This window comes from Podarcis cretensis (assembly GCF_951804945.1).
Source record: "Podarcis cretensis genome assembly, chromosome: 11".
Classification (NCBI taxonomy): domain Eukaryota; kingdom Metazoa; phylum Chordata; class Lepidosauria; order Squamata; family Lacertidae; genus Podarcis; species Podarcis cretensis.
Window position 1 is genome coordinate 26,510,879 of NC_137180.1, and position 23,118 is coordinate 26,533,996.

General features: G+C 39.2%; 1 protein-coding gene across 7 annotated transcripts in view; it reads right to left on the reverse strand.

The window, feature by feature from the left end:
* Positions 1 to 23,118, reverse strand: part of PAM (peptidylglycine alpha-amidating monooxygenase) — a 125,859-nt gene that overhangs the window by 27,266 nt on the left and 75,475 nt on the right. For 5 of the 7 annotated variants that reach the window (XM_079995399.1, XM_079995398.1, XM_079995400.1 and 2 more), the window contains exons 10-16: positions 22,218 to 22,298; positions 20,940 to 21,016; positions 18,921 to 19,024; positions 15,554 to 15,738; positions 14,182 to 14,253; positions 5,581 to 5,898; positions 1,672 to 1,801 (exon numbers count right to left, since the gene is read on the reverse strand). In XM_079995399.1, coding sequence (XP_079851525.1) covers positions 1,672 to 1,801; positions 5,581 to 5,898; positions 14,182 to 14,253; positions 15,554 to 15,738; positions 18,921 to 19,024; positions 20,940 to 21,016; positions 22,218 to 22,298 — 967 coding nt within the window. The remainder of the gene's footprint in view (positions 1 to 1,671; positions 1,802 to 5,580; positions 5,899 to 14,181; positions 14,254 to 15,553; positions 15,739 to 18,920; positions 19,025 to 20,939; positions 21,017 to 22,217; positions 22,299 to 23,118) is intronic. The other 2 variants (XM_079995402.1, XM_079995401.1) reach the window with 1 other exon arrangement.

The window sequence follows — 23,118 nt, forward strand, 5'->3', positions numbered from 1 at the left end:
AGCAATCAACCAGAAAGAATGAAGAGAGTTCCTAAGGCTGATAATTGAGCACATTTATGATGGGTAAAGAACATTACACCCAATTAATAACTTTGCATTAATTTTATGGTTATGTGCATATATTTAGGCAAGCTTGATAATAGAGGCCTATTATCACAAAATAAAAGGAAATATTTGGTGAAATCCGCTCCTTTAAATAATTAACATTTTCCTGATTCTAAAAGCTTCCTGTTATTAGTAATGTGTACTCGTATGCAGATGCCTTATTCAAATTTTCTTCAGTAACTTAAATATAAAATAAAGCAAAGGTACCCATAAGGGTTAATAATGGGGGAAAACTCCAAAATTCACAATTGAGCTATACCATTATTAGGACCAACCAAATCTCCACAAATTGTATTCCCTCAAGTAATTCATTTTAATTCTATCCATTTTAAATTGTTTTGTACACTGCTCAGTTTTATCTGTGATATAAAGTTTTTGCCTTAGTTTTTAGGGATGCTACTGTTTGTCATTTTATACGAACTGATATCGAGGTTGCTTTTTATTGTTTTCTGTGTAAACTGTTTAGAGTTTTATTACATAAAGCAGCATAAATGTTTTATAAGCAAGGAAATAAAAATTGTAGCAAACTTTCAACTTTCAGAACTCTTCATCAGGCAAGATGGTACATGAAGAAAATAACAGGATGAGCAAAAATAGATGGGATATTGTAGTCAGGAGATTGGCTTCAAGATGGGAGACTGCAGGCTAAATAAGTCCCATCCAGTTGCTACCAATACCAAGTTACACTAGTAGAGTGGCATTCAACTAAATATCTCTAAGGATAGACCCGCTGAAATGAATGAATGTGACTAAGCTAGGTCCATTCATTTCAATGGTTCTCCTTTGGATAAAACAGCTGAATACTACCCACTAGGATTCTAGCTTAGAGAATCTAGGATAAATGGCCGCTCCTCCATTCTTCGAGAAGCTAGGGGAGGCTTGTAACCCTGAGTCAAATCACCCTTATACCAAACACACAGGTTCCTGGAGCAACTTTTCATGATTCTTCATTATATTAATGCTGTAAGGAATGATTAAGCTTAATTTGGAATTAGTTTACTGATATACAATTTAACATCAACCAGGAAATGCAAAACACAAAGTAAAGGTAAAGGACCCCTGGACGGTTAAGTCCAGTCAAAGGTGACTATGATGTTGTGGTGCTCATTTCACTTTCAGGAGCCGGCGTTTGTCCACATATAGCTTTCCGGGTCATGTGGTCAGCATGACTAAACCACTTCTGGTGCAATGGAACACTGTGACGGAAACCAGAGCACACGGAAACACTCTTTACCTTCCTGCTTCAACAATACCTATTTATCTACTTGCACTGGCGTGCTTTCGATCTGCTAGGTTGTCAGGAGCTGGGACAGAGCAACGGGAGCTCACCCCGTCGCGGGGATTCGAACCGCCAACCTTCTGATCGGCAAGCCCAAGTGGCTCAGTGGTTTAGACCACAGTGCCATCCGCGTCCCATGTGCAAGACACTATAGTCCAGCCTATATGGAAAAACTGCTATGTTGCTTGCCTCACAAAGGGAGCCAGCACAGAGCGGGGAGATAAGAGACACATACAGAGCCGCTGAAGAACATATACTTTTTGGCTTACAAGTGCTTGCTTGCTTACTTTGCATCCCATACATGATCGCCCCTGTGGAAGATGACCAGGTTACTGTTAGAATCCAAGGCCAGCCCAGAAACCTGCCCGAGTCTGAGGTTTACTCCAGGCCAATCAACTACTTCTTCTATGTTTAAATCTGAAAAAGGAGAATAAGGTTTACACGCAGATATAAAAATATTAGGTAAGTAAATAATTCAATGGCTAAAGATAGAATCAAACAAGCTCCAACCAACATATTTGCATGCAATATAATAGTTACAATGTGTTCATATAACAATACAGTCCGTTCAACTTCCAAAACATTTGGAAACCAAAGTGTGGTTTCTGATTGGCTGCAGGAAGCTGCTACAGCCAATCGGAAGCTGCAGAAGCCACGTTGGACGTTTGGGTTCCAAAAAACGTTCGCAAACTGGAACAGTCACTTCCGGGTTTGCGGCGTTTGGGAGCTAAAACGTCTGAGTACCAAGGTGTTCGGGATCCAAGGTACGACTGTACGAAAAAGAAGCCTTAGAAAAAAAGATATTTATGATCAGCAGCAGCATCTAGAACCATGAAACACTTTCTCCCTTTAGAAGCGTAAATATGCATGTAGCTTCCAATACAGAAGCTCCTGTTTTGTGGCTTATGCTATGAATACCAGTATTTCCAGCCTTCAAATTTGTCATTTATAATACTCCTGGCTGAAGCAGAGTGAGAGGTGGACCAAGAAAGGCAATTTCATGAGCTTGGCTGAATGATCAGCTGTCATTTGGCGCCTCCTGCCCCTGAACTCAATCCATGTAGGGCATTATAAGAACTTTGCAATTTTAATAATTAGTGCTTGAGTTTTCTGCTTTTCTCTCCCCCCCTCATACCTTTTCCCTTTTGTATAATCTATTTTAGATTGTAATAGTGTGTCTTGTCTTTAATCTGTGTACAACACCTGGTAAACAGCAGGTGCTTTATAAAACATATATTTACATGCATTAATATTATGTAACCTACAAGCCAATTCCAAGCATGTAGTCAGAAGTGAGTGCAGTGGCCCACGTATATTTATCCACAATTATTATTATTATTAGTAGTAGTAGTAGTAGTAGTAGTAGTAGTCATCGTTGTCACATTTTATTTATTTAATGAAACGCCTAATGCAGGATATTTTAGGATACTGTAAGAGATTTTAAATTACTGACTTGCTTGAAGCTGCTACTCTTGGGACATACAGTTCCAATAAAATGTAGGATTACTGTAAGGACCAAACACGTGATCTATGAATGTTTACTTGGAAGTAAGCCCCACTGATTTGAATGGGTTATTGCCAAGTAAGCAAATTTAGCATAAATCATCCTTGTAATTGTTTACTGTTTAGTATCTAGTCTGGCCATCTTCTCTCTGAGAGGTGGGGGAAAAGCACACACAAGAGACCTCAGCATATTCATAGTATTAACACCATTTGTCATATATACCTTTTTTAAAAAATCATTTCACACTATATTTGTGGGGTGATAACGGCTAATAAAGAATCTAGTCCATCAACCTAGACAATTAGGCTGATTTGAATTGCCATAATTTCATATAAATTTGCATAAAGCTTCTAAATACTGTATAATTCTTAGGGGTTTTTTGGGGGGGTTTGCACAACTCTAGTCCTGTATTATTTGATAAACCCTTTACTGCTCAGCCCTGTGGATTTGTACAGCAAAAGGTATAAATAATAGATAGGTGGATTGATGATAATCATAAGTAAGGAAAAAACATTCCAAACCAAAAGCAAAATCTATTATGGAATTACTCTAATAGTCCTAGCACAAATATTGCTTTTATAGCTTCCAATGAAATATTCCCCTCTCCAGACACACAGAGGAGATATCTTACTGTAATCAGCATTCTTCAATAATACGACAGAAAAGCCAGTATTTTGTTCACTCCACTAGCATTCACCAGCATAATTAAATCTGAAAACCACTTTTCCCACAAGAACACAAGAACAGCCTCCTGGATCAGGCCAATGGCCCATCTAGTCTACCTTCCTGTTCTCTCGGTGGCCAGCAGATACCTGTGGGGAGCTTGCAAGCAGGACAGGGGCACAAGAGCACTCTGGCCAACTGCAATTCCAAGCAACTGGTATTCAGAGGCATACTGTCTCTGATAGTGGAAGTGGAACATACCCACTGTGACTTAAATTCAGTCGAGTTCAGTTTCAAATTATATTTATCAAGTATTCTGTTGGCTGCTTGTTGGTAGAACAGAGAAAACAGCCCATAGTAAATAAGAATTGTCTGCACCATCCTATGCCTATTAACCCAGAGGTCAGCCCCACTGAGTTCAATGAGACTTATTCTCAGATAAGTGTGTAGAAATTTGAAATCGAAAGCACTGCCCCTCTTTTCTCCTCTGTCAACAGCAGCAAAAACAGGCAAGCAGTTTCACAGATACCTTATTAAACTTCCACAGTGTACCAAAGGCTTGGTGGTCATTTAAAACAGCATACATTAACACCAGGTTAACAGGAAGCATTCCACACTAATGTTTCAAATAGAAAATCAGAACCAGGAAGATTGTTCATCATTTAAAGCTGCAAATTTGCAAGTGTCACTGTTCTGTACCATGAATCTTGGCTGAAATTCTCTCAAACTAAAAAAGACAACACAGATATTGGCTCAACTCAAGACATTATGCCAAACCATGGTTTAAAAAGCTTAAGCTATAGTTTGGCATGATGCATGGATTGGAAAACCATATTCTGGTTTGCTGGCTAAAAAAATCATGGTTTCATAATGGTTTGCAAGCTGTGTGCTTGGCATGGTGTCTGAATCGATAAACCACAATTACATCCACCTCTCTGCCTTCATAAGCTGTTACAACACAGAGTGAATGTGTTAAGGTGAGCAGTATGAAAATGGCAGAGCTGGTGCAGACAAACAGTTCTGAACCATGGTTTGGGTTTTCAGCTATGGTTAGTACAAACTGTTATTAGGTATGATGTCTGAATTGCGCCATTGCAATTACTTATCCAAATAATTGCTCATAAGGGTGGTCTAATTATACAAACAGCATATCCTTGGACAAAGGTATTTGCATGAATTGCAGCTCTTTGTCCCTTATTCGGGGAAAGGGAAAGAATCAGTACAAATCTTATTATTAGGAAAGAAGAGCTGCAATGTCATTAAATTCCTTCCACTGATGTTGCATGACTCATACAACTACCGCATGAGTAGTTATTTCCATGCCATCATTGCCTATCCCAGCTCTATGTTTCTAGAAAATTACTTAAGAAGTAACTATAATGTTTCATATTTAGAAAGAGAGAAGTACAATGAAAATATAATACAAATGCACATAACATATTGTTACTAGTCAACAAGGCATTCAAGCTGAAAAATACAGAGGGCATAACTACCCTCACAGGAGAGTGTGTAATAAAGCCAGCTGCACAGTAAGAAAAACAAAGTCAAATAATTGAATTTACCATGTTCAAGTTGGATTACTCAGTTTAGAAAAATGTAACAAATAATTCCAGCTCAGGTTTTCTGTTTATATACCAAAAATAAAACTTCTGATACTAAATTACCGTAGTCTTTTCTTTTAGAAATAAAGTATGAAATACAATAATGTATCAAATAAATCTGTCACATAATACATAGCACTAAACTGTACAGCAGACAACTAACATACACATGAAACAAAACTTACTAAACCTTTGCCACAAATGGGAAGGATAATGTGAGCATTGCTTCAGTGATTACTGACTCTTATGTTGAACAAAATGAATTTTTCATCGGAACAGCTGATGTAAGAGAGGAACGTGATGTACAACTTCATTTTTTTTTAAAAAAAATCATTTGATGTTCTCTTCCAATTTTGCTAATGTACAGAGTAGTTTATAGTATTGGGTATGGTAACATTTTCAAATAAAAAGACACAACCCTAACCCACCTCCTGTACGTTCTTTTTCCCAGTTCCCACTGCCAGGTTTAGGTGGCTGCAAAGCAAGGTGCCTGTTCTCTGGTGGCCTCAGGGTGGATTCTAATCTGTGGAATTTGTGGATTCTGTCTCTGACAAGAATGGCATTGGCCCTTTCATCTTTACTGGAAAACTCTCTGGCATCAGGCCAACCAAGATCCTTCTTCTGGACTACATTAGCAATCTCTGCTACAAGATCTGATTCTGCCTTTTCTGTAGGGTTATACTTGTGCACATGAACAACATCTTCCCTTTCTCCTAGCAGCTTGGAAATGAGTGAATAGAAATCACCTGCACAGAGAAAAAGAGAGAGAAAGAGAGAAAAAAAACAGATAAGAGAAAGAGGCAGAGGAGGCAGACAGACTGCAAGATTTTGTTGTGAGCTTGACAAAGAGCAGAAATAGGAAGTTATTCCTAAAAGCCAACTTGGTTCAAAACTTCTGGCTGCTCAGGAACTCTTGACATAAATCACAGGCTGTTGCAGTCCTTAAATTTACACAACAATGCCTTTTTTTGACAAGGCATTTCAGAACCCAGGCAAATGAGGCCCCTTGCCTCTGGAAGGCTGTCCATGGGGGGGTGGAAGCATAACTTTAGGAAGGATTATTTTAGCATTATTTAGCATTGGAAAAGTGGTGTACTTACCTCCTCTGAAATTTGCTACTAATAGCCTTCCATTTACAGGAAGCAGAAATTCCGAAGTGAAACCAGTTTGAAAGGAAATATATTCAATTTTTTACTAGATTCTACAGAATGTTAATACAATCTGGAAGTGAACCAGTTGCAATTGTGGTTGTGTTTTTTCCCCTACTGTATGCTTTTTGGAACTGCATTAGCCAGGAAATGGAGGAAAAATTACAGATTGGTAAATTCTCCCACAGAAATGTTTGATAGATTATCAAACTGACATATCTTTTTAAATATCTTTAGGTATATCAGATTCCTAACATTCTGGTTTATACATTATCTGTGTTATTTAAAGTTCCATACCTAGCCAATATCCTTTCCCCCCAACCAGTGTTGTTAGCTAGATTGTCTGTGCTAGAAAATTGCATCATGTTTATATGAAGATTGCCAGGAAGGATTCCCCCCACCCCCCATTTCCCATGCTGCCTGGTTTCACTTGAGTCTGTTTCCTGTGTGTTGAATATGAATATCAAGTGTTTTTTTAATTAAAAAAGTCAGAAGATCGACAACTTTGTTAATTCAACTATTTCAGAAATGATAAGCATATCAAACATATTCAGAATGTGCATCCAGAATTCAGGGGGAAATAGCTAATATGCACCTACTGTGATGCAAGCTCAAGGTTTGCTAGATCTAGGCCCTTTTATTCCATTTGAGTACAATCGTAACTAAAGAATATGCAGTAGAATACTTCACTAGAACACTCCAGATGTGCACCACACACTCTTCTACTTGCAATCTGAAGATTGCTGTTATCAAAGCAGGGCAGCTTACAACTGCTGAAGCACACTAGAGTATATGACACATAAATAAAATAAGAAAGCAAGGTCTGGTAGAAGCCTGAAAGAAGAAAATTCAAAAGAAAGGAGGAAAGGGAGTTATTCATTCACTCATTACACATCACTTAAAACTAGCTGGGTAGATTTGAACGGGATCCAATTTGTTGCTGATGTAAACGCACTTGCTTACAAAGCAGCAGCAACAAGCTCTTCGCCATCTGCAGGTTTTATGTGCGGCCAGCGTCAGCGCAAGCCATCAAGAACATATTGTTCTACTCAACAATTTTGTTAAGAGCCAGCAATTGTCGGCAGCTGGACATGTGTTCAGTTGTGCTACATCTTATTGTAATTTGCATTTTGCCACCAAGAGCCAAAACTGCAAGGCAGTGGCGGCCTGAGGGAGGGAGACCTGCCCTGCAAGGGACTGATATCTGGCTCCTCTGGCAGCCATTTCCAGACCAGATAATTTCTTCTTATAGAGTCCCTGTAGAGCAGAGACTCAGAAGGCAAGTGGCAGCTTGAACACCTAAAGCAGGCTTCCTCAACCTCGGCCATCCAGATGTTTTGAGACTACAATTCCCATCATCCCTGACCACTGGTCCTGCTAGCTAGGGATCATGGGAGTTGTAGGCCAAAAACATCTGGAGGGCTGAGGTTGAGGAAGCCTGACTAAAGCAACCTTCCCAATCTGGTGCCCTTCAGCTGTGTTGGACTACAACTCCCATCATTCTTGACCACTGGCTATGCTGGCTGGGGCTGATGAGAACTGTAGTCCAAAACAAACAGGAAGGCATCAAGTTGGGAAAGGCTTATCTAAGGACTAAGGGAGACTTGCATTTGCTTCCTCCGGTGCCTCTGGTGTCAGCCACCATGAGCCAAAACAACAAGAGACATCAGAAGAAGCATCCTGGGTGAGGAAGCAATTGCTTCCTTGAAGATCTGCTGTGGCTCAGTGCTGCAGCAGCAGCTGGAATATCCAGTGTTGAGAAGGGGGACTTGTACACATCTGTGCCTGTTCCTAACAACTCTTCTCTGTTCTGTTGTATATTAAAGATAACCTAAATCGCCTTGAGCTCTTCGGTTAGCAGGAGGAATATAAATACTTCATTTTTTTTTTTATAATAATTTTTATTAATTTTCCACACATAAGATAAAGAACAATGTAACACAATATAACTTCATACTCATCGGTTCATAGCCTTTTTTCTTTGACTTCCCCATACCTCCCTATCCCTGCATCCTTGTTTAAAATTCTTTAGCAACCCTTAAGTCCATTGTCTTAGTTCCTTTTCGTAAATATTTCTTAAGTTTTTTTGTTTACTGCTGCAATTCTTTACTTCTTACCCCCTGACATCTTAACATTCCTCAATTTTACAATTATTTTTAAGATATATTTTGAAATTCTTCCAGTCCTCTTCCACTGTCTCTTTCCCCTGGTCCCGGATTCTGCCCGTCATCTCAGCCAGTCCCATAAAGTCAATCACCTTTGTTTGCCATTCTTCCAGAGTAGGTAGTTCTTGTGTCTTCCAATACTTTGCCAGTAGAATTCTTGCTGCTGTAGTGGCATACATAAAGAATGTCCTATCCTTCCTTAACACCACTTGGCCCACCATACCCAAGAGGAAAGCCTCTGGTTTCTTAGGAAAAGTCCACTTAAGGACCTTCTTAATTTCATTATAGATCATTTCCCAGAAAGCTTTAACCTTTGGGCAGGTCCACCAAAGGTGGTAGAAAGTGCCTTCAGTCTCATTACATTTCCAACACTTATTATTAGGCAAATGATAAATTTTTGCTAGCTTGACTGGGGTCATGTACCACCGGTAGATCATTTTCATAATATTTTCTTTTAAAGCATTGCATGCAGTAAATTTAATACCGGTGGTCCATAGCTGTTCCCAGTCAGCAAACATAATATCATGACCTATATCTTGTGCCCATTTAATCATAGCTGATTTCACCGTTTCATCCTGTGTATTCCATTTTAACAGCAAGTTATACATTCTTGATAAATTCTTAGTATTGGGTTCCAACAATTCTGTTTCTAATTTTGACTTCTCTTTCTGAAATCCTATTTTCCTGTCCTGTTTAAACGTCTCATTTATCTGATGGTAATGCAACCAATCTCGAACCTTAGGTTTTAGTTTCTCATAACTCTGAAGTTTCACCCTTTCACCATCGTATTCTATAATCTCATGATATTTTGGCCATTTAGAATCCATATTAAGCTTTTTTACTTCCCTAGCTTCCATTGGTGACACCCACCTAGGGGTTTTGCTTTCCAACAAATCTTTGTATCTAGTCCAAACGTTATACAATGCTTTCCCGGAATATAAATACTTCAAATGATCTATTCAACCTCTTCACTGGAGGAAATGGCTTAGTCCTTTATCACTTTATGCTTCTTTCTTTCTGTTTTGGATTGGTGGCTGTAAACAGTCCGTAAATAAATATCCCCGCCTTGGTGACACAACCATTAACTTCCGCAAATATGCTGGCTCACAAGTATTTCCATTAGACTGAGAGGATAATGAATTAAAAGGTTAAGGATTTCAATTATTTAGACTTCTTTTAAAAATACTTTTATGGAACCATGTCATAAAATCTTCTTAAAAGTTTCACATTAAAGCAATAATAAACGTAAATGGTAAGCTAAGGCTTCAGGACTCTCACGAAAATGCAATTTTAAGAACTCAGCAAGGGGGGAAATTAAGTCTTTTCAAAATGACCCTAAGAGAGTCTGTCATGTTTATAAACAGTCCTGGCTCAACGGTTCCAGCTAAATTTCCAATTTCAGCCTTTGGAAGGGGAATGTCCCCAGTGAAATCCCCTGTCAGAAAATAATTATCAGAGTTAATAGGGCCAATTTTGGTGAAATGAACAAAGCAAATTGGAGCTGAACATAATGTGTTAAGCCATCCCCACTAACATGCTTGATAAAACATCCTTAATGTTGCTTTCTTTCAACCACATACTACTGCATTTATGGCCAACTCTTATCAGATGCTTTCTACCGTTACAAAAAACCACAGCACAACCACCGTCGCCATCGTCCCAGCTGCATTTTAAAATCAGTTATGACATATACCTTTCCTCATACAAGGGATTAATCCAATTCCTGTATGCCTAAACACCCTTTGTAAGTGATGTGCCTATATCTTCTACTTGGGTACCCGATCAAACATCCATGAGAAATTGCCTCCCAAAAAAGCTCAAGTATGAAGGGTGTAGCATGGGGGGGGGGGAGAAAATCAAACAGCTGTCAACATATCATGTGGTATGTATGCAAACTTCCCTTCTGGCATCATTATTGCAAAAGCGAGCAAAAATGATAATCTACCTCACATTCCTGTTATTTCAAAGCTGTTTTGTGCAAGTGAGAGCCACGACTCTGAGATAAAGGGTTGGGAACTGCCCAGAGTGGCTGGGGAAACCCAGCCAGATGGGTGGCCTATAAATAAATAAATATATTATTATTATTATTATTATTATTATTATTATTATTATTATTCCTGTCTCCCAAAGAGCAATAATATGATGCCTATGGTAAGCCCATGAACAGGATGTAAGTGCAATAACTCTGTGCCACTCCTGATTTGTAGCAACTAGTATGCACATGCATTCACATTACTAGCAGCCACGGATACTTTTATCCTTCACGAATCTGTCTAACCCCTGGTTCAAATACATCAAAATTTATTAATTTTAAATGGCCCCTATCCATCCCCAAACAGAGCCAAGTTCCCTACTGTGAAGGCATATTGAGGGCTTACACTCATTTAGGGTATAAACCAAGTATGAGCGACTGCTATCCGCTATTGTACTCTACAGCTAATAGGGGTGACATGCAGCTTCCACTGAAGAAGGCCAAGTCTGAAGCCCAAATGGTGAAATGGGCAGCAGCAAAAGACAGGGTTGTTCTGGTCAGGATGTTTCATCTCAGGAACTTCCATTACCTGAGCGATAACTCAGTCAGTAGAACATGAGTCATTGGTTCGAGCCCCACTTTGGGTAAAAAATTCCTGCATTTCAGATTTTTAGGAAACAACGAAACATGCCTCTCCCAGCAAACCCCCCCCCCCAGCTTTTAATGGAATTTGATGTTGCTACTGAAGTGGGTTTGCCAACTGCTGTTATCTATAACTTTTCCACAGAGAGTTTTTTAAAAAAATGTTATTATTTGCTGCCTAAAGAAGGCTTGTGACTGATAATAAATTTAAATGATAAATAATACCAAATGAGATGAATTAAACAACCCTCTCATTTATTTATATCCTTCAACACCTTTCTGATATTATTGCTATATTTTCTCAGTTCTGTCACTGAACTCGTCCAAATGGCAGAACAGAAATATCTCAAGAGGAAAACATTTCATTTATTTAGATATCACACTGTTTTTCATATGGGCACTTTAAAACAGCTGATTCTGCATTGCTTGAAGCCTTAGGCACTCTGGCACTGTGGCAATCTCAACTTCTCATCGAGAACTACATATACAACCCACTCCTCCTACACTGAAAAGATAGAATATGAAGTCTCATCCAGGGATGATGAAGTAGATTCCTGGGTGATAAAACAGCAGCTCAAAGGCTTGTACACTAAATGCAGACAACTTTACTTCAGTAATGCAAAAAACAGACCAAAGCTGTACAGTGAGGAGAGGAAAATGGGGTGTTTAACATACAGTGGTACTTCAGGTTACATACGCTTCAGGTTACATACGCTTCAGGTTACAGACTCTGCTAACCCAGAAATATTACCTCAAGTTAAGAACTTTGCTTCAGGATGAGAACAGAAATCATGCTCCAGCGGCGCGGTGGCAGCAGGAGGCCCCATTAGCTAAAGTGGTGCTTCAGGTTAAGAACAGTTTCAGGTTAAGTACGGACCTCCGGAACGAATTAAGTACTTAACCTGAGGTACCACTGTATTAATAAGATAACCATTTCTTAAGTATTTCTTTCAGAATAAGGTGGTTACACAAGCTTTCAGAAACCCATAGCCCCCAAACTAATGCTACAATTCCCACTTAATCCAACTAAGTTCGGATATGTTTTCTCAGTTTTCATAAAGAATACAACTTCACATCACCATTGTGTCCAAGGCCATTTGTCTTCCAGAACCAGTGTTTCAGTTATATGTAAGTAGCTATATTGTTTAATACAAATACATTTTTCAAGCTCCACATGGCACAAAACAGTTTAGACCTCATTCCGACTCCCAGCTTAGTCACAACACTCCTTTTATGACTATAAACAAAGATTCATTTCAGTCCCCCATCATGGAGAAGAACATCAATGACCTACCTCACACAATTTTTGAAGGAGAATGAATACAAGAATGTAGCCCAACAGGACAATAAGGAGGAAGAAATAAAAGCTGGAAACTAAGGAGATTCATTGTCAATACAAAATATAAAAGCAATCCATTATCCAGCACTTCACTCATAATTTAGGAAAATGTATTGGTACACAGAGACATTAATAACTTTAAAAGCACACCTTAATGATTAACCACCCAGAACCAGTCCTAGAATTGGTTTTAATTCTTTCAGCAATTAAAACTTGTATTAGCTGGAACTACTGCAATTAAAGTCAGCAAGAAAAAAATGGTGTATGAGAATTTAAATGAACCTGTTAAAATTACAGAAACTCCCACTCATTCTTAAACAGGTTTGATTTCTTTCTTGACCAACAAAAGCTAAAGAACCTGTTTCCATAGAAACATGTTTGAGATATATACACACACACGCTCACACATACACACCAAGTAGAGATTTGTTATTAAACAAAGCTGTACTGCACCTTCTGTTTGGAGGATGTTTTTACAAGACAAGTTACAATCGGCAAAGCAGAATAAGTGTTTCAGTGATTAAAAAATGCTTCCGAACCACCGTGTTAAATCATTACATATCTCACTAGTTAACCCAGAATGAGTACCATCCAGATTAATCAGGGATCGCTAAGCTTGACAATTGTCATGCAAGATCCTCTTCAAATCCACAGAAGTCGCTTCAGAGGAATAGGTGTGCAAAATTTAAATCAATATTAAATATTTGAATTGCAAGATTAAACCTAGCAATTCTTCCACATATTTGGATATGTGGAAATGTTGCGATTCAAAATGCAGCTCAACCATGGAATCAGACTCAGGGCAGTCATTCTCTATCTGCAAAAATTGGATGAATTAAATACACCCCGCTTAACAGCAATGCTGGTAAGACTACTAATTTAGATGCAAGGCTCTTTCAATTATTTAACTTCACTATTTGGCTTACAAAGTGGTGCATGTGCAAAGACAGTAAAACAGAAGGCTTGAGACTGCAGCTTTAGAATGAGTCCTTTAAAAAGTCAAACAAAAATATTTGTGCTAACAGGATCACTTTGTTGGATACAACCTTAGGTAATGTTATCCTGAAAGATTCAGCCATAAGAACATCCCATTGGGCTTGTGAGACATAATAAAGTGTTTGTAGGCCTGTATGCATACAGTTACACACATTTTGTATATATACAGTATTAAAATGCAACAAAGTAGGACTAGCATCCATTCCACATCTCCTTACATGTTAATATTAAAGCACAGGGATAATTCTTTGCACATTAAGATGCTTCCTTCTGTACATGAGTAGGTCAAACTGAAAATGGTCATTATGTTACAAAACTCCAACAAAATAAGTATTTAATAATTTTCATATATAATCAAGAATTAAAACTAAAAACCTCTCTTTTTTTCTTCTTCCAGGAAGAACACTCTTTATTTATTGAAGACATTTATACACCATTTAATTAATCATCTGCATTTCTAAACCCTACTAGCCCAATACAGCACACAAATAAATGACAATTGTATTAAGCAAATTTATCTGTGAACAAGAAAATCAAATGAGATTAAACTGTACTAATGAGTTTACCTGCAAGGTTAGGGACCAGTAATTGACTATTTCCTCTTGAATGATTATGCAAGGAGCAGCAATGCAATGGTAGGGATGATTTAAATGCTAGTTGTTGAACAGCTACCACTATTTTGATAAATCTCAATACAAAGAATGCAATTATCACTACTATTTGAAACATTTTTGAAATCTATTTTATGAAACCAGTACTATACGTACCCTGGTCTAAAACCTCCTCCTCATCTCTTTTTGGCTGTTGCATAACAGAAACTGTATCTCCACTTTTGGCTTCTGAAAAATAGAAAGGAGGAAATCTAATGATCTAAGAAAGAAATCGAAAAGCTAAAAGAGAAGTTAATAGAATTCAGATACCTGCACATATACATGCTGGCTTTTGTAACTCAGATTAATTGCAAGGAGTCAGAACAATCCAACAATTTATTTTCTGATATAAATGCACAGCTTCATCTAACATGGTCTACTGCTCCAGCAGTTCCAAATTGAATAAAATATTGTGGGGGCCCAGGTAAGCCCTGCTCCACATAACCAATCACATGATGTGTGCACAAACCATTTACATGGCAGTGCCCATCAACTCTTGGGTCCCCCGGCCCCCTCAAATATTTTATGGGTGGCTGAAGCCCCCATGGCCCCTAGACCGTGTTTGCTCCTATGTACTGTTCAGTCTACACATGCACATAGGCTGCTTGATCATTTAGTATTTTATGATTCACAGGGGGAAGTTTGTGAGCACACAAGCCAACAGTAGTGAACTGAGGGAACTAATGTGAAAATTTTGCAGTTGCTTTTAACACCCAATTCTGGCCAAAGGAACGAAGTGCAAGACGACCAGATTCACCAAGCAAAAATCTTCCTTACAGCAATAGGCTGGAGCAGGATATTAGTTATTTTCTGATCCCTGACCCTCTGACATGACTGCAAGGAGGACATTGGAAGCATCCATTTCCTGGATAAATGAACCACAGCTTTATATGAACTGGGCCACCAGGTTTAGTTTAAATCATAGTTTATTGCAACAAGCCAAGCTCAAGCTATGGTTTCTGATACCGGCCTGTTTCAATAAAACATAGTTTAGTTTAGTCTTAAAAAATTAAGAGAAAGTTCCCCAGAAGGAGCATGGAAATTGCTTTGGTAGCATATGCCTCAAGGGACTATGGGTGGAATTCAATGTAACGCAAAGCAGGGCATGTGTGCTGGGATCAAGGTCCACTTAGGAAACAGCCCCCTTAGGAGATTTTTTCCAGGCCACACCCCTTAACTTGTCAGCTTCACACCTTGTTTGGATGGATAGAGAGGTGTGTGGATAGAAACTAGTCTATTATACAAAGGTAAAAATTGCATCTGTTGCTCCACCCACTCTGGCCTCAGGCTCCACTCACCTTGGAAGATGGCCTAGAAGGGGGTGTGACCCTCGGGCTGAACAAGATTCACCAATCCGGCTCTCAAGAATGCAATACTTAAATCTATGTCTATTTGTTTGGTCAGTTTCCATGCAAGTACCCTTTCGCTCAACCGTACCATTCTTTCTCAATTAATATTATCAATTAATTTTAAAAAACAAAAAACATACCTTCATGATGCCCATGGACCATGGTCATATCAGGCTTGACTGGAATGGGAATGTTTGCCTCCTGTGGTATGTTTTTGAACATCTCTGGGTCTATGTTCCTTGTACAAGTCTTGTATGAGACTGCATGTTTGGCTTCCATGTAATACATAATGTAGAAATTGCACATTTCATCACTAGCTGTGCCCCTATAGCAAAATACAACGGAGAAAGACATACGAGTAGTTTCAGCCACAAGATGAAACACACTTGTAGAGGCTGGTATTAAATCGCATGGGAGAGACAGAAAATTACCACCGCCACTGCCCAAATGATAAAAGGTTAGACCACAGTACACTTTAAACATTTCACATAAAAAATGCATTAAGACCTCTGACATAAAGGCCATTATCTCCAGCTGATTGCTTAGCATTTATATACACCAGTCTGCATAGTTTTCATCAACCATGCTAGAAATTAAGAACAGTTAGAATGTTGAACCTGCAATGAGCTGGTTTATTAGCTCCCTAGTTTACCTCCCAGCTCCTCAGGTGTGAACACAGACCCCCAAGCCCCCACCCCTGCACTGCTGCAAAACCTTATTGACTTCAATGGCTTTTTTTGTGAGCGCATTTCATGAACTCCCGCAGTGCTTGGTGGACTGCATGCAAGAGAATCACTAACAGGGAACACAGCAGAATAAAGTATTTCTTTCCTTCCTGAAGATTCCGAACACAAAAACACACACACACCCTCTGCCCAGATGATGTATTCCATTTACAAGTCATCAATAATTTAGCGTTTTAATTTAGGACTCTTCTATTTAATGCTCCTCATTGCCCCCCTCTTCCCTGCCTGCCAGGCCACAGAGTATACATCCAAGTTAAAAATTTAGCTTCATTATGTCATGGGACACTAAGTGCAGCATCTTCCATTTAGATTAAAAGATGCTGCAGACCCCAGAATACAAAACAAAAAGATACACACACACATACAAACTGACATAACTTAAATGCTGCTTTTCAGAAAAGCGTCAGGGCGGACTTACTTTAGGCAGAAACCTAACAAGTAAGAGTTATCTATAGACTTGAAAGCGATAGTAGTAACCTATTTAAAATCTAGGTAATACAATAAAGTTCTCTAACATTTGGTATGTCGATATGTTCTATTTTGAGAGACAATTGCAATATCCTCCAGCAGTTCTTATCAATTCACTGGGCAGTGCCAGGCTCCTGACAGACAGACTCAAAAAACAGCAAGTGGCCTGCAATAAGGTGTCTCCCGCTCTTTTAATTAGCTTTCACCATCAAGCCGGTGTGGGGGTGGACTAGGTGGAAGCAGCAAAGACGTCAATGATGACTTTTCTTCATGGCATCATGCAGCATTCATTTATTCACCATGGCAACAATAACGGCATCAGTTTGTTGCCGGGGGGGGGGGGGAGGGAATGAAAGAGACCAGACCTTCCCAAATGTGAATGGATATTTCAGCCTTTGAAAATGTGGAATCTCTTGCCCACCACAGAAAGCTGCTTGAAAAAAATTGCTTAAAGCTTCTTTTTCTTTTATTGAGTGTAACCCGTCAACACGTGATTTAGATACCCACCTCTTTAGTATATAAGCAAAGCACTCAAGTGCAATAGAGGAGTGATCTAACCCATCTACATATCTCAATAGTATCAAAACACTGTCAAGGTTTTTGACATAGCACACCTCTGGAAGATTAATCTGTTTAGTTTGTTTTTGTTGTTAGTAAGATGACAGGAATTAGTGGAGCAACAAGTCTTTCCCCTGCCTCCGAGAAGCATTTAATTCCTTTTCTTTGGGTGAGAAAGGAATGGGTCACAATGGCTTGTTTAATCTAGCAGGGGTGGGGGAACCTTAGAAGAATAAGAGAAGAAGAGTTTGGATTTGATATCCCGCTTTATCACTACCCAAAGGAGTCTCAACGGGGCTAACATTCTCCTTTCCCTTCCTCCCCCACAACAAACACTCTGTGAGGTGAGTGGGGCTGAGAGACTTCAAAGAAGCGTGACTAGCCCAAGGTCACCCAGCAGCTGCATGTGGAGGAGCAGGGATGCGAACCCAGTTCATCAGATTACAAGTCGACACTGGCTCTCTTAGGGCCATGAACTGGATGTGGCCCTCCACATCTCTCTATCTGGCCCTTATGACTCTCTCCAGGCCCTGCTCCATGACCTCTTTGAGTGATTTTGCACAGCTGGAATGTTTACTTGAACGAGATGTGCATATGCAGAAAGCTCCAATTTTTACATAGCTGGAATGGAGATTATTGTATGAGATTGGAAAAGTCACATCGACTGCTCCACCCACTTTTTGCCTTGGCCCACAGAAGGATGACCCTGAAGAAAATACAGCCCCCCGGGCTGGGAGGGAGGGAAAGCTCCTTACTCTGTATCTACAGGAATACCCAGAAAATGAAGCAGACAATTTAGACATGAATAAGGCCGTGGTGTTGATGACACCAAGGTTTGATTCCTGTATGGGAGAGATGCATACTCCTGCATTGCAGGGAATTGGATTAGATGACCATTGTGGTTCCTTCCAACTCTATGATTCTTATGACACTAGTTTTACACTTCAGGAAGGAGTGTAGCGCTTTTTCAGCATTTTGTAAGGGTGGGTGAAAACGCCCCTGGATATCAAGTCAATCTTGAGGAGACATGAAACCATAAGGGAACATGAAATGTGGGGAAGGGGGAAATAATGTTTCCAAGGGGTTGTCTTTTAAATACAAGGTGTGGCTGAGGGGTTTCTCTCTTAAAAAAAAATGGGGGATATCAAGCAGCAGCTTAGTTGCCTGCAGCAGTCTGGCTGTCTTTCTAACAGAATGCTCTCCACCACTTGCCAATTTGCTGCTGGGCTTAACTCACAAAGCCTTACACGGCTTGGGTCCAAAGTACCTTAAAAAGCCATCTGCTCCACCTTGATCGCTGAGATTCTCTCATGGATCACTTCTGGTGGTTCCCGTCACCCCTGATGTTTGGTTGCCCTTTACTAGGGACCAAGCCCTTGGTGTGGCAGGCCCTGCCCTATGGAATTCCCTGACAGCAGAGGTTTGGCAGGAACAGTCTCTGCCTTCTTTCAGCTGTGTTCTGAAAACTGTACTGTTTAGGCATGACTTCACAATACAGTTTTCTCTTTTTAACCAGCTACTATCTACTGATATTTTATTGATGCTTTAAATTATGCTTTATGGATATTTATGGACTTTTTATTATATTACATGCCATTTTCCTTAGAAATGGAAGAGAGCAACCTTCTCTTTCCAGTTTATAATAAGAAGAACACACTAACACAATATACTCCGCAGGTCATTCTGGAGTGCCACTAAAAAAACACTGAGATCTTTAAAGTATAGACACACATACCCTATGAATGTTTTTGAAGATCTGCCTTCCCCAGTAAACAGGCATCTTGCTGCTAGAGTATCTCCGTACTTAATTTCAACAGGGTTTTCTACAGGATAGAATGCCTGAGAAAGAAAACAAAATAGGTCAAGTATTTCAGATTAGCAGTAAGTGTGTTTCCTCTCATTCATCTTTTTGGGAATCATGGCTGCATGTGTGCTGTTTGCTTGCTTGCTTCAGGTGTGGCTAACCTCAGGTTCCCAGCAGCCCCAGCCAGCATTGCCAATGGTCAGGGATGAAGGGAGGTGTCACTTTCATCATCATCATCATCATCATCATCAAACAACATCTTGAGGTCACAGTTTAACCACTCAGTTTACTCATTTAATTTTACTTACTTAAGTGTCTCAAGAGATCTTTCAAGAGTTCCTGTGTACACACAATTATTTTTCTTGATGTCCCTTTATAAATGCTTCATTAAGCAATGCTACTTTTAAAATAAGGGTTCAGTTGGAGGGTTCTGAGAGAACATCTTCAAATAGGAAATTAAAAAATGATAGTAAAGTGCACCCCCCTGAAAATATGCACACTTCACTGCAGACTGCAGCCATGAAATCAAGGTGGCTACATTAAGCATTTACAATCGGGTAAAATATCCAGTGCTCTTTCCAGCAATGAGAGATGCCATTTTGTATTTTGAGCTTGCCTAGAGATGCACTCTCTATATTTCCACTGATTTTCATCTGATTCACTGATTTTCATTTGATGACACGATGAATCATAGTGGTCATCTTGGTTGCTATGGAGTCTGCTGAACTTCATAAGCCTGACTTACTGGCAAGATAAATAGCCACTGGTTATTGTTTTACAATGCAGGAGAGTTCTACAATGCCTAGCATGCAACACATTTAAAACACAAATCTTCCTTATGAGACACACAGCAGCTCAGAGAGGTGAGACTGTTCTTCTTTCAAGCAAGGGTGAAACTCATGCAGGCATCCAGGCATCTTGCAAGAGAAACCTAGATTAAGAAATCATCTCATCGCATCTGCATTTGATAACAATATGACAAACTATTAAAATTATGATAAACAGAAACACTGTAATGTTATTGTCAGGGTTGGATTCTGTGGCAACTGACTGAAGTTTCTCTGCCTTCAACAATGGGCTTTCATTTTAAGAATAATCTTGGGTCTCTCATCACATTCCTTTCTATATTGCAAAAGGAAAAGGGATACTGCAAGCATGAAAAATGGTCATGTCACGCTAATTTTAGTAGCTGATCTGACATACGTTTGCACCAAAACAATACAGCAAACCATGATCTCGTTCACTAGAGATGCATATGATTGATTGCAACAACTCGACCTACAAGTAACATAATCCTGTATTAGAGGAATCTGATGACAAATCTAATAATTATAACCTCTACACCTTTTTTGGATAAAAATACTTGAATGCCTTGTATAGTTAATCTCATGGCTGTGGGCTCAAGCCCCATGTTGGGTGAAATATTCCTGCATTGCAGGAGTTGGGTTAGCTGGATAACCTTCCAACTCTTCAATTCTATGACTTTCAATAGGTCACAAGTTTTATTTTGCCGCAGAGTGTTTTGCAATGCTTAAGTTGTTGCAGTAAATCATATGCATCTCTATTTTGTTGCTTTCTTTTTATTCTTTTTTTACATAAACCGCATTTTGGATTGTGATTATATTAAGCAGTCTAAAAATTATAAACAAAAAGATATGTTCTGACTACTCAGTCCAGCTGCCAGACTCTGGCCAATAACTAGATGGGCTACCGATTGCTGAACTGGCCCCACACAAGTACAGCTTTTGTCCATTTAAAAAATCTTAAAGCTTCCTCAACTCCAAGTAATTCATGTAACATGTGAAATTTCAGTCTTTCCAAGCTTAACCTGCAAATTCAAGGTATCCATTTAAATTTCAAGTACATAGTATCAGAAACACAAAGAAAGGGATTTAGACCTTCCAGCTTCTCCATATTAACCCTAGCCACCCAAACATCAGCCCAACATACCTGTGGCAACTGAGGACTCTGCCTGCCAATCAGCGTCCACTGACCATCTCTAACTCTGTATCCACTTACTACTTTTCCTGAAATATAAAATTATAAGAGTATAAGTATCATATGTTTAGCAAGATAATTATTTTTTTCCAGATTGTTACAGTTATGCTACTTTCATTTCATAAAATAAATTCAAAGATTGTATAAAAAGTTGGTTTGCTGGTTGTGTTTTTAAACAATTAAAAACTTTAAGACGCTTGAGTGCTGTCTGTTATTTATCACCCAAACACATGTCAGACATGGGCAACTCTACCAAGGGGTTTAGTTCAGCCTGCCAAACCATTTTCCCCCAAAGCACGCCCAGCTTTCAAACTGCTGAAAACATAGCTGACATCATGTGATGTGGTGTGACACACATTTATTCATAATGTGTGTTAACAATGCTCCTTCCTTTGGAAAAAATTGTTTTTGTCTATATATAAATGGACATCATGAAGGTAGGGGTGTGTGTGTGTGTGTGTGTGTGTGTGTGTGTGTGTGTATGAATGAATGACAAGGATTAAATTTAGTGTGGTGGAGTCTCCTTCTTTGGAGGTCTTTAAGCAGAGGCTTGACAACCATATGTCAGGAGTGCTCTGATGGTGTTTCCTGCTTGGCAGGGGGTTGGACTCGATGGCCCTTGTGTCTCTTCCAACTCTATGATTCTATGATTCTATGAGCCTCACTTTATAACTGTTTTTAAGAAGGTGCTCAACAACTGTCCGACTCAATTCTCTCAAAGAAGCGCAAAATCTTGCAAAAACAGTTGATACTATTCTTAATGGCTAGCTGTGAGCTGACATTAGTTTCTTAAAAACTGTTTTGAGTGTGCTGTTTTCCTCTGCCCCAAATTCTCAGTTTATCCCCCCTCCCCTCCAACCCCCACCCCCAATCACCTTTAAATCACATGCCTTTAGGCCAGGGATGGGGAATTTACAACCTTTCAGTTTTTGTTGAACTACAGCTCTCATCATTCCGGACCACTGGGCATACAGACTGGATGCCAGTTGGAGAGCAACAACACATTTCAACAGCCACATTTCCCAACCTTGCCTTAGCCACTTTATGTGTTGTATAAGCTTGGAACTGGATGTATAAAACATGCTTATACCAGGCTTTTCTATTGTTCTTCAGATTTAAATTGATTGACAAGTTTTGACACTATATAATTCAATTCAGACATTATGAGTTAATATGGATTACAGCAAAACCAGATTGAAAAGACAATCATCAATAAATGAAAAGGCTTACCTAAATGATGTGTGTGTACTCTGTAGGCAAACACGTGCATTGGATACATTTTATAACTGCAAGCAATATCTGCATTAACCGCTGTCATAAGAGATAAATAAGGAAATCAGGGGAAAGGGCATGCACATACTGAAGTTGAAGCAGCTAGTTGGAACTATTGTTGCAATTAAAAACTCAAACCATCTAATTAGAAGTACATCTATGTGAAATGTAGTGTGCGAAATTACTGACTCTACTCATTCATCTAAAAATTAGTATGGGCATATCTTTCACTGACACATTGCTCTTAAGAATGTTGTGCGTGCATCAATTACATACATGGTACAGCCGTTTCCTTATATACGAAACATGTGGCAGATTCCCATGTGTACTGGAGTATACAGGGAAATCTGAGTGGGGCACAACAGATCATTTCAAACAAATAAGAAAACACCAAACAAGTGTTCCCCAACAATTTTATGAGAAACTTCTTAATTAGTTAACGGTCTAACACTGGGATCATGAAAGACCACAATGGCTACATTACATGAATGAACTTGAGGCTTGTGTTCACCTCTCTTCCCCTTAGGTGTGTCCATGATGAAATCAGAAGCTTTCACTTCTAGTTTTAGCTAACAGTAGAATTCAGAAAGGCGTAGTCTTAAACTTATTTTATTACTTGGTTTACGAACCAGCTCATTTCAATAATAAAACACAGCAAAGACTAAGCAGAGTTTTGGGTTCAGATATAACATTGAACTGTGGTCCATTAAAAGAAGCAAAGCTTCCAGTCTCCTACTCATACCTACAAGGGTGTGGGGCAGGGGGAAGAGAGAGAATGCTACCCAAGGCCCATCCACATAAACAATAAAGCATAATTTTCAAATTCCCAAGTATAAGTGGAATTTGGATACTAATCTAA